Raw genomic sequence first — 14991 nt, 5'->3', positions numbered from 1 at the left:
ATGCGGGGCTCATCCCAGAACGCCGGGATCACGCCCTGAGCCCAAGGCAGACGCTTAACGACTGAGCCACCCAGGCACCCCAGCAAATCATAAATCTTAAATTGACCCAACATTAAAGCTCCAATAGATAACATGCTAGAACTTTAAATATGGACACAGTAACTGGTTTTGTTAAATAAACACAAGAATTACCTTTGTTTTTTCTATCAATGCCATCTTTCTCATATATCCTACCAAAAGTAATTGTTTTTGCTTATTTATTATATTCACCCATGATTTATAGCTTCTTCTATAATTTCAAAATGTAAGTATACTGCTCTCAGTGTTATTTTGACTGACCTCTCTAGCACATCATTTCCGGTAAAGATGTCGTACCAGTATAAAATTAAGTTTTATTTACCCTGAATTAATAACTGAGTAATTCTTTCGTCTTTGGTGGTAAGGTAGTAATGGATCCAGGTGTAGAGATGCCGGTCAAGGAATTCTGATATTTCTCCCTGTTTGTTGCCCTAAATGGCTGTTCTTGATGTACCAACTGAGACCAGTTATCTCTTTCCTGTTTACTTTCAGGCCAACTAACTACTTACTGGTTTTTAGCTGGTTTCATTACAATAAAACATGTTGAAAAGTTAAAAATCAAAACATGTTGAAAAGAAATGTCAGAGGGGCTCCTGGTGGCTCAGTTAAGTGTCTGCCTTTAGCTCAGGTCATGATATCTGGGTCCTGGGATTGAGCCCCACATCAGGCTTCTGCTTCTCTCTCTCTCCCCCCCTCCCTCCCTCTCCCTTTGTCGCTCCCCACCACTTGTTCTCTCTCTCTGAAATAAATAAAATCTTTAAAAAAGAAAAGAAAAGGAATGTCAGAGGACTGGATCGTTCTGTAAGCAAGGTTGGCTCCATTAGAGTTTGGAGTGGCCAGAAAGACTTCACTTACCCCTCAAATATGACTCCCTGTATCTTTCTGGAATCAGACTCACTCCTGGATTAGACAACATAGGTGTGTGTATCCAGATGAATATGTTAGTCATTTCCTCTAGTCTTCTAATTCATTAATGAGTTATAATAAGTGAAAAATCCCTATCAATATCTTTGACGTAAATCCTAGAAACTGTGGAGGACTGTAAGGTTATTTAATCCAGCTCACTGCTCTCAGGGTATTAAAATCCCTAATTTACAGATGGAAACAACTGAGGTCAGAGAAGTTAACTGACATGCCCAGTGTGATTGGCTAATTAATATCAGAACAAGGACTGAAATTGTTTAGTGCCCTGTCTCGACCATGTAACAGTGTCTTCATTAATATTGTAGTAACTGTTTATTAGGTAAAAACAACTGGCCATGGTCTGCCTTATCTGAAACCTAAGGAAACCGGGAAAACTTTTAAACATATCAGCAATTGTATTCTCAAAGACTTTAGCTCTCTACCTTCCCACTTCCCACATTTTATAGTCTTGTAATTGAATTAAAAGCGTCATAGCAATGAAGAGAAGAAATACACGGGAATGCAAGAGATTTGTACGAAGCTCGTCCCTCCTCTCCCCTGCCACACACAGTAAACCAGAAAGGAGAAGAAAAAGCCAACTTAACAGGAAAAACCAGTAACCTTCACCAGTAAAAAGAATAAAACAGCTGTGCACAATGATATCCTATCATTGAATAACTAGTTTTTACATGGTTTTCATCCCTGTGTACTCACTGTTTTGTGTGCTGTATCTTTTGTTCGGTCTTTTTTATATTGACCTTTCTATGTATTTTCCTAGTTCATGCGGTTATCCTTTTATGGGAATATAGTATTTCATTATAGTTTAATCATGCCCCAGTAATTAGATATTTTTCTAGTCTAATAAACTCTAAGCATCTTGGCAGAAACATTTTTAGTTATTTTGGGGGCAGGGCAAATTACCGAAGTGATGTTCTCATGATCAAAGGCCATAATTCATTAAACATTTTTCTTGGAGTGCCTGGTGGCTCAGTCAGTTAAGTGTCTGCCTTCCGCTCAGGTCATGATCCCAGGGTCCCTGGATCGGTGGCCCTGCCATAGCTCTTGGGCTCCCTGCTCAGCGGGGAATCTGCTTCTCCCTCTCCCTCTGCCCCTCCCCACTGCTTGTACTCTCCCTCTCTCTCTCCCTGTCTCTCCCTGTCAGGTGAATAAATGAAAAATCTTAAAAAAAAAAAAAAAAGAGTTCTTACATATTTTCAGCTGGTTCTCAAAAATTATACTATTTTGTAACACTACTAGCGCAATCTAAGGACATATTTAATTCTCCAGCGCCTTGTCAGCATTTGTTTTTTATCACTTTTATCTATTTATATTAATAAATATGAAGTATTGCCTCTCCTTTTTTTCTTTTTTCCTAATTGTAGGAGTAACATATAATTTTTGTGGAATGCTTAGAAATACAGAAAATACAGAGAAATCCCACAACCTGGATAAAAAGAGCTCCTTCTATATATATTATTTTACTTAAAAGAGCTCCATTTTTCTTGTTTTCTTCTGCCTGAAGAAGGAAATGTTTGTCTCTCAATACTTAGAGAAATTAAGGCTAGGTTTTAGCTACACCCTTATGCACGGTTCAGCAAAGTCCCATTTTCCCTAGAGGTCATCCTCTACCCTTGACTTTGGAGGGATGAGAGTCTGAAGGAAGGTCAAAGTCCAAAGGTTGAAGAAAGTAGCTGAGAGAAGTACGAGGTAAATTAAAGTGTTGAGAATCAACTTCAAGAATTTTTCCTAGAAGTTAGGGAGACAGGAAATCCTGCTTTTTACTTGATATTTGGGACCTCACTTACTTTATTTCTTTAAGAAAATTTTCCAGAGGGGCGCCTGGGTGGCTCAGTTGGTTAACAGTCTGCCTTCGGCCCAGGTCATGATCTCAGGTACCCGCAATCAAGCCCTGCATCAGGCTCCCTGCTCTCCCTCTCCCTATGCCCCTCCCCCTGCTCCTGCTGTCTGTCTGTCTGTCTGTCTGTCTCTCTCTCTCTCAAATAAATAAATAAAATCTTGAAAAGAAAAGAAAAGGAAATTTTCCAGAGAAAAGAAATTCTACAGACTACTGGCTAAAAGCCCTAAGCTCTTTTTCTCTTATTGGGATGTGTTGATGCATTTGGTTTATGGATTCTCAGAGAGTATTTCAAGAGGCCATCCCACTGCTGAGAGTTACTACAGTCAGCTGACAGGAAGGAGGACTTGTGGGGTGGGGTGAGGCCAAGCCTTAGGAAATTCCAGAAAGTCTTGAAGTATCTTGTCTTTTCTGTCTTCTCCGAACAGGCTCCCTTAGGCGTCTGAGTAAACAGGGCTGAAATGTGATAAAAAATGTGTTCCTGTTACAGAAGAGTATTTCAGTATCAGAATTCCTGTTTTTTTTTTTTTCTTTTTGTGTTCTTCTACTTCCTTGAGAAATATTAGAGGAAACTCCTCCTTCTTCCTGTACCTCAGATTAACACTTGTAAAATGAGGATCACAAAATTCATTGTAAATGCATTTGAATTCTTGTTATTCTTAATATTTGAGTGATTTGGAGGTGAACCAGTACTGAAAGAAATGCTTAGCACTTCATCTGGGATCTCATTAAAAGCTTTTCCATCTCAGAGCTGTGTTCTTCCTCAGAACCAGTATCAGTATAACTTCGATTTCCAAAGACATTTCTCTCTATCTTTCTTTAAGACCAAATGGCTTTGCACATTCACTTTTTTAGTACTTGGAAGAAAAGAATTCGGAGTACTGATACCCTCATGTACCAGAAGGCTTTAAAAAAGAAAAAGGCTCTTAACTTTATTTAACCTGAAGGTTTAAATTGAAAGCTAGCAAAGATGGAAAATTTTATGCATCTAAAACCAAAGTAAGCCTCTGCCCTGGCAAGGCATATGTTCTGGTTCTAAATGGGCTTGCTCCCAATAATGCCAGTGAAGGGACTCTGCATGAGACAGAGAGGGATTTGACTAGAGTACAGGCAGAAAACTGAGCTATCTGCAGGTTGTGACACATTACACATACTCGTGGAATCGTATTTGAACTTCACCTTTGTCAGAATGTAAATATTTGAAATATTGCTTCATTATTAAGGATGCAGAACCCTTTCTGCTTTGGTTAAAAAAAAAAAAAGAAAAGCATATTTCCAGGCTTTCTCCTGTTTTTGAGCCCAGAAAATTCTGATTTTTATAGTAATCATCTTACAATGAAGCAGCATTTGGAATAAGTCTTTGGACTTTCCTTTAATTATCTGCAAATGAAAAATGTTCTGAAAATTAAAAAATGTGGATGGGGAGGGGGTCCTGACAAATGTGTCTTTTTGTTTTGGCTGATGATCTTCATTTCTAGGTGGGAGGGGCTGTTCTCAGAGCAGGACTGTGTTGCGTCCTATGAGTCATGTGAATGTGATTGATGTTGGTGCCGCTGACCTGAGTGTGATGTGGCAAGGGTAGAGCTGCTACAGCTTATTTTTTATCAGTTAATCATGTAATTAGCAAAGCTGACTGGAGATAAATTATATGAAATGTATATTGAATTTGCAAGAAACTATTGTCATTGGTATGGTACAAACAAACGAGTCCTTGGCTCTGATTTCTGAAGTGGCATGTTTTCTCTCTCTAGTGGGGGCGGGGGAGACCTTGAAAAAGTGATAGTTCACAGTCTTAAACTTTACTGTTGCGTTGATTAGTCCATTGAACTTAAAGGTTTAATAACTTTACTACTGTTGAGTTCAGAAGGGTGCCAAGTGGTTTACTCTTCTGTCCTACCGGATTTCAGATATCTTTCCCACTTCAAGTTCTCTGGAAATAAATTGAGATTTGAATGATAGCATCTGGTTGAAGGCTCTCATTACAAGCTGAATAAACGTGACATACTCTGTGCACTATTGTCTGGGAACATTCTGTGACAGTCAATGACCTTCTCTTAAGTTACTTTTCCAGCCTTAAAAATTTGTAACTTTAATTAGAGATCTACCCTAGATATGAGAGAGATAAATGTAGTAATTTACAGGAATCACAGAATGATTTATTCAAAAAACCTGTACCATCCATGTTTCTATTTAAAAAACAGAAACATGGGGGCGCCTGGGTGGCACAGCGGTTAAGTGTCTGCCTTCAGCTCAGGGCGTGATCCCGGCGTTATGGGATCGAGCCCCACATCAGGCTCCTCTGCTATGAGCCTGCTTCTTCCTCTCCCACTCCTCCTGCTTGTGTTTCCTCTCTCGTTGGCTGTCTCTATCTCTGTTGAATAAATAAATAAAATCTTTAAAAGAAAAAAAAAAACAGGAACATGGTCCCTGCCCTCAGTAGGCTTCCAGTCCAGTGGAGGGACAGACAATAAGCATTGTAGTGGAAGTGTGACCAGGTACCTTGGAACCAGAGGAAGGACTACTTAGATCTATGTAGGAGAGGCAGGGTGGACTTCATGGAGAGAATGTTGTACAGCTTCCACTGAGTCTTGAAAGAACAAATAGAAGGATAAAAGGGGAATGGGGGAAGGGAACTCATTTACAAGCTCATGGACCTCCCAGCTGTTTGCTTTTCCTGGAGGGTAAAGGGCAAGGAAGGGAATGCTCAGAGAGGGGAGGGAGGAACTAGATGTAGAACTGGTCTTCTGTGACACACGAAGCACTTTAGATTTAGTTCTTGGAATGATTATAGGAATTTTTTAAAGCATTTTGGACAAGAGAGTGATATAGCTTTAAATTGGGGGATAATTACATGACATGGGGTAATGGCAGCATCATAGAGACGTGACTGGAAGGTATAGAGGAACCAATTAGAAATGTAATACAGTAGTCCAGGGAAAAGATAAAGGTGTGAACCAGGGGGGCGCCTGGGTGGCTCAGTCGTTAAGCATCTGCCTTTGGCCCAGGTGATGATCCCAGAGCCCTGGGCTTCTTGCTCAGCGGGAAGCCTGCTTCTCCCTCTCCCACTCCCCCTGCTTGTGTTCCTTCTCTCCCTGTGTCTCTCTCTGTCAAATAAATAAAATCTTAAAAAAAAAAAAAAAAAGTGAACCAAAGCAGCAACAGCAAGGATAAAGTGGGAGGGAGAAGGGAAACAAACAGCAGATACTGCCATCCGGACTTGACCATTTGGGAGACATGGCAGTGTCTCTGGGACATGAGGATTCCCCTCCACGGCTGGTTCAAGTGCTTCGTTTTCTGGTTAAGCTGGTTAGGCAGTGATTATTACCAGAGAGAATTACCTGTATAGAGTTCTTTCTCCCTGGGCACCTGTGATATGTAGTGCTTCGTATTTATAATGCTAAAAACACATTCTGTGGAATGTAAAAACTAATATAAAATCTAATCTCTTGTGGATTTTATTAATAAAGGAGATTTGCAGGCCTCTTCTTTGAATGTTCATCAAGATTTCCCACCTTCTGTGTAAAGCTTATGGCTGGATTTTGTTTTCCGAGCAGATTCTTCGGTCCCAGAGCCGTAGTACAGGTGGAAGGAGGATCTCTGAAAACAGCTGTTCTCTGGATGATTTGGAAATAGGCCCAGGTAAGCAGTGTTCCGTGTGCGTGAGGTTCCCTAGGAAGTACACATTAGTAGCAATACCTTTTGGCCTCAAAGCCAATGCTTTTAGAGGGGGAGTGTCACATATTACAAGGAACTATATTTGTGACCGCCAAGGGGTCCCCATGGGGATGACGAGGGAAATACTGGTGATGCTTTTGGCTCCACGGTCATCTGGGGCTTGAGGGCTGCCATGGATGGACCGCAGTGTCCTCTGTCAAGATTGGTTATCCTGTATTACCCGTGGTAACATAACACCTTGAGAGCATAATAATTATGTTTGGAAGGGGGCCTTTACAGGCATTTTACAAAAGAAAAAAATAAAATCAATAGGAAAGTCATCAGCCTCCTGGTAAAGAATGCAAATTAGGGGTGTCTGGGTGGCTCAGTCTTTAAGCTCTGCCTTTGGCCCAGGGTGTGATCCCAGGGTCCTGGGATTGATCCCGACATCAGGCTCTCTGCTCCGCTGGGAGTCTGCTTCTTCCTCTCCCACTCCCCCTGCTTGTGTTCCCTGTCTCCGCTGTGTCTCTCTCTGTCAAATAAATAAATAAAATATTAAAAAAAAAAAAAGGATGCAAATTAAAATGGCATTGAGATCTAGTTTTTTTCCAGTGTTAAATAAGCCAAAATATTTAAATATATAATACTCAGTTATGGTAAGGGTTCTCCTTTCGATGTTGGGAAAGTGAGTGACTATTACCTAGTAAGTGACACTTATATTCCTGGTTTCCTTCTTTGTACCCTTCATAGAAGAAATGGATTACATCCGATTCCAATAGCCCCAGGTTTAAGATCTTGAAACCGTTCAGGGGCGCCTGGGTAGCGCAGTCATTAAGCGTCTGCGTTCGGCTCAGGGCGTGATCCTGGGGTTGCAGGATCGAGTCCCACATCGGGCTCCTCGGCTGAGAGCCTGCTTCTTCCTCTCCCTCTCCCCTGCTGTGTTCCCTCTCTCGCTGGCTGTCTCTCTGTCACATAAATAAATAAATAAAATCTTTAAAAAAAAAAGCTCTTGAAACCGTTCAAATCACATTTTATCTTCTGATCGAGCACATTATTTGTGTGGTTCCAGGTCAGTCATCATCTTCTCCGTTCAACGCAGAGAAAAGCGAGAGCAGGCGGAATCTGGACTTCCCACGCCTGTCAGAAACCTCCATAAAGGATCGAATGGCCAAGTACCAGGCAGCTGTGTCCAAGCAGAGCAGCTCCACCAACTCTACAGTATGTGTTCTGGGTCATCCATTCATTCATTCACTCATCCAGTCAGTGGTCGCTGAGCACAGAAACTAGAGCTGTCTCCCAGACCCGGCTCTCTCCCTGGTCCCTAGCCATTCTCCTTCCGTGTGAACCCTACCCTAGCTTCATTCAGAATCCTTATCGTGTTTGAATCCTGACTTTGCCTTCCTAGGCCTCATTCCCACCCCACTTCTTCGTTGGGGATGTTATCATCCAGTAATAACATTGGGCGTTATCCTGTCTCTTCTGCTTGATTTTGTTATTGTTGCTAAAAAAGTGGTAATCAGTTAGTTTTAAAAGAAACACTCATTTTTGTTTTTGAGGAAAGGAGAATACTGGCAAGAAATGTAGGATATATTCGACATTAATGTGGGGTGGGGAGGTTTCTTGCAATTTTTTATTGATACAGAATTCATGTGACGTAAAATGACCACTTTCACATATAATTCAGTGCTTTTTAATGTATTCACAAGGTCATGCAGCTGTCATCACTGTCTAATTCCAGAACATTTCCATCACCCCAAGAAGAAACCTCATACCAGTGCAGTCACTCCCAATTCCCCCTCCCCTCATCCCTTGGCAACCACTAATCTGCTTTCCGTCTTTATGGATTTACCTATTCTGGACATGTCATATAAATGAATCATACAGTATATGGCCTACTTAATCTTTACTTCTGATGTAATGATTTTCTAAAGAAATAGAATAGTGGATAGGTAAAGGGGAGGGAGAAATAACAGGAAGATGACATGCTCTGTAAGATAAAAACGTGGTATTCTAAATCAAATGGAGAGTCTTTCCATTTTAGATTTTCCTAGGCTTACCTGGCAGGCTGACACTACAGAACTGCTTGACCAAAGATACCTTTTAAATGCCATTTATTCATACCTACACATGCGTATAAACACTCTACACAGACATAGATCTGTGGCTCTCAAACATTTGTTCCTTCTGAGATTTCAGAATACAAGCCATGAATCTCTTGAGGTCCTGTGTTTTTGTTTTTGTTTAACAAATTTGGAAGATAGTATTGAATTTTATTTGTTCCCAGGCAGACTGAAACAAGTACCTATTAGAAGTCATAACTTGTATTCCAGGAGTTGAGCCTTCTTTTCCTCACATTATTAAGTATACATTCTCCAGTAGTACTTATTGGTGGACCAAGTCGCGGGGCAATGAATAATTTCGTCCTGAGTTTTCACTGTGGCTTTAAGAAGAGACGATGTGTATAACTCGATCGTAAAGTAGAACACCACGGACTGGTTATTTACCGACAGCATGAAAACGCGCAAAGTTAGACTTTTAGAAGGCAGGTCAGGAGATAGAGCAAACAGGTGATCTTTGGAGCTTATTTCCCTCGGTTCAAGATTTTGCTGCTTCTCTGTGCCCTCCTGCTATAAACATTCCAACCAGGTGACTCCCTAAGTGGAAAAGCCTGTTCAGTGACTTTTTTTTTTAACTCCTAATAGAGTTCAGCATTGCAGTTCTCCCGCTCCGTAAATTTTAAGAGTTGAAAAGTCTTTAGGAATTCTTGTAAAAAGTACGTTTTATCTCATCCCAAAAGAATTTCTCAGGCCCCTTACAGAGGATGGCTGTAACAAGGCGCACACACTCTGGCAGGCGGGGCTTCGAGATGGGGTCAGGAACGAGTCCTTCGGTGGTCCTGTTGTGTTCTGCAGCACTCGCTGCCCTCTCCTCATGGGTGCTTCTCCAGAGCCTGCCTTGTCCCTTAGTCTGGGACCCCACACCTCAGTCAGCACACTCACACTGGCCCTGTCTAAAGAATCATAGAGAACAGAAAGGTGCCAGACTTTCAGAAAGGTAGCAAACTAAAGGTAGGAAATGTCCATATTCATCTATACTATATTGATTGCGGGGCTAGTAGATAAAGTTAATTGTACTATTTTGCCCCAAGTGTTCTTCGCAAGGAAACAAAATGTGATTATGCTTACTCCTTATGACAATATTAATGCCTGCTTTTTTATGTTGAGGCTCTGTTCTGAGAAGTAGAATAAGGTATGTCCTTAGTACAATGTATGACTTTTATGCAAAAAAGAAGCATGTTTTTGAAAGTCTCACCAAAAAAAAGGTTGTTTTCTGGTATCATTAAATATAATTTCAGTTTTTATATGTATGCATCATCCCTGTCTCTCTTTCCAGGCCGAGCATTTATGTATATGGTCAGTATATTTTCTTAATTATTGGCACTTGGCATCTCCTTTCCCCTGCTCCAGAATGGTCTTTTCTGATACAACTCACAAGCTTTGCATTCCCACGAGCTCTGCTGCTAGAGGAGTGAATCACAAGAACGTTGTATGCTGGGGGTGGTTTCTCTGTGTCTGTGTTGATGTGTCTGTGTTCTAATGAGCATCCAGTTTTAGACTAGTGTACAAATATTTAACTCTGAGGTGTGTGTCCACAAAGCCGCTTTTGTCATTTCACTAGTCAATGGGTTTTGCTTGTGAGAATTGGGTTGATTTGACCCAAGGCTTCTTAAAAGAACTTTTCTTTTACCGTCCCAAATTTATTTAATAGATGGGCTATGAAGAGCATAGACTAGTGAGCTTTTTTTATTTTAGTTCACAGATCGTTTTTATTTTGTAGAATGACTTGAGAGCCAATGGCGGTGAAATCAGAACTCATAAATTGGAGCAAAAGGAGAATGTGCCCCCAGATCCTGAGGTCTGCATCTCCCATCAGGTTGGAGAGAAGGTGGGTTGAAAAGTCTAATGTCCAGTTGCCAAGGGAGCATGTGTTCTAAATTAGATGCTTAAAATTAGAAACAACTCTAACTCTAGGCTGCAGAGTGTCTGGGAATTTGGTAACAGCTGCCAGGACAGATTGTCATTTTTGCAGGTCACATAATTTCAGTTGGGGAACTCTGCAACTTATAGCTGACCAAATAATGAACCTTCACTGGAAAATTCTTTTGCTCAGCAGATGCTCAGATGATGTAGAGCTGAAGTGATTTTTAAAAATCTGTTTTGATTAGAGATGGTATCTTCAAGGGATTCGTATATTCTTAATTTAACACATTTTATGCAAGACAGTGTCATTCTTTCACTCAGACTGTTTTGAAAGCGAGGCACTATGCTCAGCTCAGGAAACGCTAAGCCTAAAAACTAAATAAAAACAAACCATTCCATGGGGTCTTTATCTGCAAGGGAGCTCACAGAGTAGAAGGGAGATGAGTAATGGGTTGGCTCTCCTAGAGCAGTGTGGGAAGTGCAGTGAGAGGGCTCTGTGGGGCCATGGAGGCTCTGACTAAGGACATTTAACCTGACTTTCTCAAGAAGGTGATGTCTGAGCCAAGTCCTGCAGAATGTGTGGAAGGAGACCAAGCAAATAAGGGAAAGGTTGAGGAAAGAGAAAGAAGGGCGTTCCAGGCAGACACAAACAAAGATTTGGAAACCAGAGGCTGGAACACAAGGCACATATAGGTAATGGAGAGAGCCAAGTGGAGGGAGAGGGCCGGGGCAGGTCTTGAGAAGCTTTAGATGCCACGCTTAAGACTTTGGATAGAGTCCTGCTGAGGTGAAAAACCACAGGAAGGTTTTAAGCAAATCATATTTATGTTTTATGCACCTATCATTAGATGAATGGCTTGGCTGGAGTGCATAACAACGTTTATGTCAGGTGAATTTATCATTTTCTTTGCCAGTCCATTACCCAGGGTTTGTTTTTTTTTTTTTTTTTCGTCTTTTGGTCAATATGATAACCAAAATGTTAAGTTAGGTGAGGAGAAGGAGCTTTCAAATATATCACAGTGATTAATTTTAGGAGAAAAGTCATTGCTTCTGTTACGCATATTAATACCCTCGAGGCCATTCTTCCAAAAGGTGAGGAGATAATTAAAATGGATTAAGAGCAATAGTTCTTAAATATATTGGACTATAAGAGACTTTAAAAAGCACGATGTATTGACAGAATACCAATAGGAACTTATGAAATACACTAAACATTTGGGCCAAAGTAGTCACAGAGGAAAATGGTCTCAGATTAATGGCTACAAAATTTGAATTTTACGATAAAACAGGAAAAAAATTTAGAAAAGTTAAATCTCTTTATTTTACAAAAACTGAAGTGTTGTTTGCAAACTTATGTTGAAATAATAAGACAAAATACTTGGCAGCCATGTGTTTCATAATCATAAAATCATCCAATAAATAATATATGTCCTTGCAGCAGTGGGCTCACCCATTAGTCCCATGAGTCACATGCCACGTATCTAGTAAGTTATTAGACTACCTGGTTTTCCCATTTTTAAGTGGGAGATTGTGTCTTAAGAATAAACTGAGTTGGGGCGCCTTGCTAGCTCTGTCAGTGGAGCATGCGACTCTTGATCATGGGGTTATGAGTTCAAGCCCCATGTTGGGTATACAGATTACTTAAATATAAAATCTTAAAAAAAAAAAAAAAAAGAGTAACTGAGTTAAAATGTTACATACTATAAAAAAAAAAAAAACTTAAGGGAAAAATATTCCCAGCATTGAAATTGCCCCATCTATTCTAGGAGCATGGTTTGAAAAATGATCATCTAGAAAATAATGCTTGGATTGTCCCTAATCTAATTTTGTGTTTCTTTCTTGATTGTCCGCACACTGATTTGAAACTGGAACTCCGAGTTGAACTGGAGGGTCAGAACACTATAATTATAGCCTAAGGGGCATCAGTGCAGCTAAACCATGAATTGAGGAGTGGGTGGGGGAGAAAGGAGATAAAGACAGTACATAGTCTTCAAGTACGTGCTGCAGGTTCATAAAGCTGGGGCTGCCTTCAAATTCGTAAAATTTTTCAGAGCCTCAGTCAGTTATCCTTTCAGCTGTTTGCCTAGCTTTTGTTAACCGATCCCCGATATTTGAACTCCAGCTTGTTACAAAGGGACGTTACTGCTCGGGTAAACTTGCCTGAAATAGAATATTTTGTCAAGATATTGTTCTTCCCTTTCTCCTCTTGTAAACGAATTTGCGCTTTCCTTTAACAAAATGTTTGAACAAAATCTCACGTGCTCGCTCCTGATGGTGCCTGAAGTGAAGTCGGTTGGTTAGGCATGTGCAATGATGTCATGATTGGCAGTAAGTTTACCCCGAAGGTTCAAGGTGACCAAAATCAGAGGTGAGAGAGGAATATCCTGGGATGGATGCACCTACTAATTAACAAGAATTGAAGAGATTTTAATTTCTTTCATATCATTAAATGAAATAATGCATGTAAAGTGATCATTCCAATACCTGGCACATACTAAACACTCCTCAGTAAATGCTGGCTGTTATTATACTGGTTTGTTCTATGCCATGTCTGAAAAGAGAGTAAGGGCGCCTGGGTGGCTCAGTTGGTTAAGTGTCCACCTCTTGATCTCAGTTCAGGTCTTGATCTCAGGGTTGTGAGTTCAAGCCCCTCACTGGGCTCCATGTTGGGTGTGGAGCCTACTTAGAAAAAAAAAAAGTAATGAGAAAAAACAACCATGCAAAAATTCAGGTGCAGCCAGCCAATGACTTACTCTCCATTGTAAATTTATTCAGTACATTAGACATCCTGATAGAAACACTCAGCATTGCCCATAAAATCCCTGGCATCTGAATGAAAGACTTTTACATGAAGACTACACATTGGGTCACCTCTAGACCCTTCATGATTTTTAGTGTGATGGAGGATACCTGGAAGGCCTAGGAGCCACTAAAAAGGAGAGAGAGAGAAAGTAGAAAGTTTTTATTTAAATTTGCTGGCTTCTTGGGAAGAGATTTGCACCTACAGATAAGATCTGCTGTTTTGTTAAACACTGCCATTTTGAGACTGGAATTAAAAAGCAAAACTAACCTTGAAGATAATACCAGAGGTTGGTTTTTGGTAAGTTTGTCTTTTAGCTATGAAAAGGTCTTGTGTACTGGCAAGCTTGTTTCAGCAGAATGTATCTGGTTGGGAAATAAGGAATTAGGAAGATAAAGGAGTAAGAATAGTTCCTAATGTAAAGACACCATCTTGCCTTGGAGTGAATTATAGTTCTATGGTAAGGAGCTTTGTTCTTTGATAGAGGGTTTTGTTTTGCCCTTTTTTTTTTTCTTGACAGTAGAAAGATATGGTTTAGAAGTTCTTTTATAAAGGGAGATGATGCACACTTTTGGCAGTTGGGTGCAGTCTGTTTCTCCCGTTATTCTGTAATTGAGAGGCATGTTAATATCCTCATAAAAGACATTTTGCTGCCTCTTGTTTAAGTACTCAGCTGTTCTGGGGCCCGTTATTTCCCCCAGGCAGCCAGTGACTGACTAGAGTCAGCAGGTTTTTATGGCATTAACAGCAGTTTGCTCTTTTATTTTTAATGTGATTCTTAATCCCCCCTCTTTTGTAGGTTTCTGCAACTGAGAATAGCCTGGCAGTCCGTTCCACCCCTGCTGAAGATGAGTCCCGTAAGCATTTGTTCTTAGATCTGAAGGATGAGGCTCTTGTTGGGCGTTCTGTATTTTGCCCAGGAATGTCCCCATTGCTGTCAGTGCTGAGAATGTAACATATTAAACCCAGCAATTTAGCTGATCAAATCTTTCACTTGGTTTTAAGGACCGATGCTTGCATACACTTCACACAGTCCACAGCTTAGGGAGAAGTTAAATTCAGTATGATTAACTTGGGGCAAACTGAATACTTTGGGTGCTTCTCTCATTGGACGTACCCTACCTCTTGTAGCAAACCTTTTCAGCGTTCAAGCTGTAAAAACTAACTTTGAAGTTTTGTTTTAATAGGAGTTTGGCCAAAAAAGAATTATATTCATTTACAGGGATAAGGAATTGGTATTTGAATAACCTTTTAAAAATATCTTCTCTGCTTATCTACATGTGTACTACTCTAGTCCACCCTCCGCCGGATTCTAGAGATTTTCCAGTTGGTGCTGAACTTTATCACCTTTTCATCCATTTCAAGCCTCACTTCTCCCAAAAACAAAAACCTTTGTTTTTTGTTTTGTTTTTTGTTTTTTTTCCCCTTACTAAGTCCACTTTTGATTCTGATTTTCAGTATTTTTTTTAAAAATATATGTGGATTTCTAGCTTCTCCCCAGGTTAATTACTTTACGAGACATTGAAAACTCAGCAACTAAAGTAGAAATATGCATTTAACAAATCTCTAGTAAATCCTACCTTAAAGTTTCAGAGAGAAATTTGCTACTTGAATCCAAGAACATTCCTTTTGCAGTCATTTTTCTTGGACTAGAAATTTTTCTGAGTTTTGACTAGGTTTGCAAAACATTTGAAAAATAAGCCTTAATCTTTTAGTACTTT

General features: G+C 40.2%; 1 protein-coding gene across 4 annotated transcripts in view; it reads left to right on the top strand.

Moving 5' to 3' along the window:
• The window catches only part of LIMA1 (LIM domain and actin binding 1), an 86589-nt gene that overhangs the window by 59179 nt on the left and 12419 nt on the right, over positions 1-14991 (top strand). For all 4 annotated transcript variants that reach the window (XM_045801077.2, XM_045801076.2, XM_087855823.1 and 1 more), the window contains 4 exons: positions 6391-6475; positions 7560-7708; positions 10328-10435; positions 14070-14127. In XM_045801077.2, the coding sequence (XP_045657033.1) occupies positions 6391-6475; positions 7560-7708; positions 10328-10435; positions 14070-14127 (400 nt within the window). The remainder of the gene's footprint in view (positions 1-6390; positions 6476-7559; positions 7709-10327; positions 10436-14069; positions 14128-14991) is intronic.

The sequence above is a fragment of the Ursus americanus genome, chromosome 25, assembly GCF_024610735.1.
Source record: "Ursus americanus isolate L20-20 chromosome 25, mUrsAme1.1.p, whole genome shotgun sequence".
Taxonomy (NCBI): Eukaryota; Metazoa; Chordata; class Mammalia; order Carnivora; family Ursidae; genus Ursus; species Ursus americanus.
This window is presented reverse-complemented; position numbering and strand designations above follow the sequence as displayed.